Source organism: Echinops telfairi, unplaced genomic scaffold (assembly GCF_000313985.2).
Source record: "Echinops telfairi isolate 266 unplaced genomic scaffold, ASM31398v2 ScPeMD7_25;HRSCAF=90, whole genome shotgun sequence".
Classification (NCBI taxonomy): domain Eukaryota; kingdom Metazoa; phylum Chordata; class Mammalia; order Afrosoricida; family Tenrecidae; genus Echinops; species Echinops telfairi.
Window position 1 is genome coordinate 33,588,383 of NW_022103922.1, and position 4,029 is coordinate 33,592,411.

The 4,029-nt window shown below is 48.6% G+C and overlaps 1 protein-coding gene across 1 annotated transcript; it reads right to left on the minus strand.

Moving 5' to 3' along the window:
• Positions 1 to 2,199: 2,199 nt before the first annotated feature.
• LOC101652013 (olfactory receptor 13J1-like) lies at positions 2,200 to 3,138 on the minus strand. Its single transcript, XM_004712454.1, has one exon. It carries the CDS (start codon positions 3,136 to 3,138, stop codon positions 2,200 to 2,202), a length of 939 nt encoding a protein of 312 aa, XP_004712511.1.
• Between the last annotated feature and the right edge of the window lie 891 nt (positions 3,139 to 4,029).

The following is a 4,029-nucleotide window of genomic DNA, read 5'->3' on the forward strand; positions in this document are numbered from 1 at the left end:
TTAATTTCTCTGTATTTGATTCCTGCCCCCATTCTTCTTCTTGTTGATCTTTAATTTTATAGCATTGTGATCTTAGAAGGTGCTTTACAGTATTTTGATGTTTTCAAATTAATTGAGGTTGCTTTGTGGCTTAACATGTGATCTCTTCTGGACAATGTTCCATGTACTTTGGAAACTAATGTATGTTGTAATCGTACGTACAACATAGGGGCGGAATGTTCTGTACGTGATCATGTCAAGTTGGTGGGTTGTGTCGTTTAGTCTTCTGGGTTCGTGTTGAGTTCCTTTCTAGTTGTCCTCTCCTTCATCAGCAGTGGTGTGTTAGGGAAGTTTTCTCCCAGAAACACCGATGGTGTTCTCTGTGCCGTGTGTGCATGCATGCCTGTGATCCGGTTTTGGAATTCTGATTAGATGCTGCTCCTCTTGATGGTGTCCTACACATTCATTATGATTTCTTCATTTCTCTTTGGTTCTTCTTGATGATTGTTCCTCTACCAGATTGCTAATGAGAGATTTGTCTTTAATCTCACTAATTCACTCGTGCATTTATTTTATTTTATTTCTTTGCCCTTTCAATGCTTATCTATTTCTGAAATCTTTATACTAATCTTCGGGTTATCAACTTGATGTTTTTGAATAGGTTCTAATTTTTTTTGGTCAATTTGTTCTGGTACTTTCATGAATTCTTTTAGTTTTGTCTGCAGTTTTCTGGAATTTGTCTACCTCTTTCTTGATATTTCTCTTGAACTGCTGGAAGTATCTAAATAGAATTCTTTGGGATATATTATCAAGTAGTTCCAATACCCTCCTTTCCTTTCTTCTGCAGGTTTCCTTTGGAGAAGAGTATAGTTTTCACGAGTAATCTTTTTTATTTTATAAACCAATCTATTATTTGACTGTATGGTGACCTCTGGACATCCTTTAACTTCAAGTTAAAAGGCATCTTTGGGTGATGGTCTCTAGGTTACCTGTAGTCTCAACTCATCTAGGAAGTCTGGTCTTTTATAGGAATTTGAATATCTTTCTCTGATTTTCTCCATTTCTACCTGGAATCTTCTAGTGTATTCCTGGTCAACATGTTTTGTCATAGTAGCTGGGCACACTCTCATTCTTAGGATTTTTGGCTAGAAGGAGCCATCACTCACTTGAGTCACAGATTCAAACACTGAATTGGACTAGCACCCACTTTGTAAGAAAAACAAAAACAAACCCAGTGCCCACCACCAGCAGTCAAACACTTTTATACTGTAGCACTTAGGATAAAGTGTTACAGCACTGAACTTTATTCTAAAGTTTAGAATAAAGTGTAGGCTGAGAGAAGTGGGACAGAGGGAATATTAGGACCCAAATGGGGTTGGGGTGTGACTAAGGATAGAGCAAGCTGCGCCATAGCCAGGTGCTCCCTGGGTGCCAAGAAAAGGTCACTAGAGGTGGAGAAGATTCCAAGCTCTAGCACCTCCCTTAATATGCTGAGTTATCTATTGAAAACCAGGCACCAGGTCTCCTGTTGACCGGGGCTGAAGCTGCACTAGACACTTTGGCTCCCGGCACAAGAGTGAAATGTGGCAGGAGGAGCACAGTGAGAGCAAAGTGGGGAGGCTTCCTGGTACGTGGCGCTGGAGTTGGGTCTTCAAGGTCAGACAGTGCTTTCCCTTCTGCACTGGTATGCTGGGAAGCATTTCCTTGTGGGAGGTGTGTAGGAAAGGCACAGAGCTGAGTGGGACAGGGATACCAAGGCACACATTTGTCTGGTAGATGTGGTGTGAGGAAGAGCTTGTGGGGCAGAAGACTGGGGCATCTGTCCCGAGTGACAGCTAGTGTGGTCTGGAGGCTTATATACTATCCTAGAGCTGTGGGAGCCATGCATCCTTCCAGTAGGAGGGTAATCTGGAGATGTGACTTTACACACAAACCTGACCCGAAGGATAGATTAGAAATACCGAGGGTGATCAAGAAAGTGGGTGTGAATGTCCAAGAATTGATGCTGAGATGTGCTCTAGAGCCCAGGGTAGGACCAGTGGACACATTTATTATATATTTCTCTGTATGGGCCAGGGACACTTGGTGTTCCTTTCTGGGGTCTTTCTGGCACAGAAACACTGGACTCATAGCTTTTCTCCCCCTCCTGGCTGCCAGAAGACAGGTGATGGCCTCACCTACTAACCAGAGAGCTCTGTCCTTGCTGAGCACGGGCCAGCCTCACCTGGAGGTCCAGCTCCTGTTCCACACCTTCCTGGCAGCCTCCTTGACCTCCCTGTTCCGCAGGCTATAGATGACAGGGTTGAGCATGGGCGTGACCACAGCGTAGAGGACCGTGAAGACCTCATCAGATACATCAGCCTGCTTGGTCTTGGGCTTCATGTACGTGTAGATGACAGCACCGTAGAAGAGCACCACCACGGTCAGGTGAGCCGAGCACGTGGAGAAGGCTTTGCGGCGCCCGGCACCTGAGGGCACCCTCAGAATGGTGACCAGGATAAGAGTGTAGGAGAGGCAGATGAGTGCCAGGGGCATGGGCAGCAGCAGAGTGCTGCCAGCCAGCAAGAGGGCCTGACTGACTGATGTGTCACCACAAGATAGCTTCAGCACCGCCAGGATCTCACAGGAGAAGTGGCTGACCACACTATGGCCACAGAAGGGCAGCCTCATGGCAATGACCGTCTCAGTCACTGACTTGAGAAGGGAGAAGGACCAGGCCACTCCCACCAGCAGCAGGCAGAGCTGGTGGCTCATGAGCACGGGGTACTGGAGAGGCCGGCAAATGGCCAGGTAGCGATCGTAGGCCATGATGGCGAGCAGCAGGCACTCTGTGGAACCCGTGGACAAACCCAGACACATCTGGATCCCACAGCCAGCGAAGGAGATAGTCTTCTGGCTCGACAGGAAGTGCACCAACATCAGGGGTGCAAATGAGGACGTGTAGCAGATGTCCAGGATGGAGAGATTGCTGAGGAAGAAGTACATGGGGGTGTGCAGGTGGACATCCAGCACGCTCACAGCCACGATGCCTGTGTTCCCCAGCAGGGTCACCAGGTACATGGTTGAGCAGAACAAGAATAGAAGGGGTTCCAGGGCTGGGTAGTCAGAGAAGCCTTTCAGAAAGAACTGGGAGACCTGTGTGCTGTTGAGCGCCTCCATGCTGCAGGGTTTGGAGAGACACAGGCTGGGAGGAGGGATGAAGATGTAGAGTCACCCAGAGCCTGTCCTGGAAGGAGGCGGGCTGCTAGCCTCTTTTCTTGCTTTGTGACTTTAGACAATCTCTTTCTCCTCCCTGGGGCTCAGTTTATTCATCTGAAAAAATAGGGAGGATTGATTTCAACCAGTGTTTCCCCAGGAGTGGGATAAGGTGAAATGTCACCAGGAAATCTGAAAAATCAATTCCAGGGAATCCTGGATCCAACCAAAGGAACCCCAGCCCCCCAAGGCCAGCGTGCCCAGAGCCCTTCCTCTGCCCGGGACTCTGGTGGAGCAGCGCTGAGTGTGCGAGCTCTCGGAATGGGCTTGACTGGGAGTGCTGCTCTCACAGAGCACCCGGGACCCTTTCCAGATCAGTGTTCTCAGAACACAGCGTGGGAAGTAAGCGGTTGGAATCAACATGCCCACATGGTATCTGCCGTGGAATCATCGGGAGAGTATGTTAAATTAGAGTATCTGTGCCCGCCTCAGATTTCCCCCCTAGTGGTGGTCCTCATACTGCTCATGTAGCTCAGTGATCCTCACAGGGCTGTGTCAGGAGATACCTGGGGTGCCGAGGGCTTGAAGGAAGTGTGAGCCTTGGCTTGCACTGTCCCCATGATTAGGAATACCCTTGTTGGTCCTCAGAACCCAGAAATCTTACCTGTGTCTTTGGGTCAACTCTGATCTCATCACAAATCATACATCATGTGTTGGATCAGGCGGTGGGGGCTTGGGTAAGGCAGACTGCTTCTGGACTCCAAGCCACCATTGGGCTTGTCATCTGTCCTCCCCAGGACCAGCCTTCTGCATCACCATGGGTACACAGAACCTTCACATTCTACTTCTGTCCTC

Excerpts from the sequence above, each read along its gene's own strand:
- LOC101652013 (XM_004712454.1), bottom strand. The coding sequence starts at position 3,138 with ATGGAGGCGCTCAACAGCACACAGGTCTCCCAGTTCTTTCTGAAAGGC.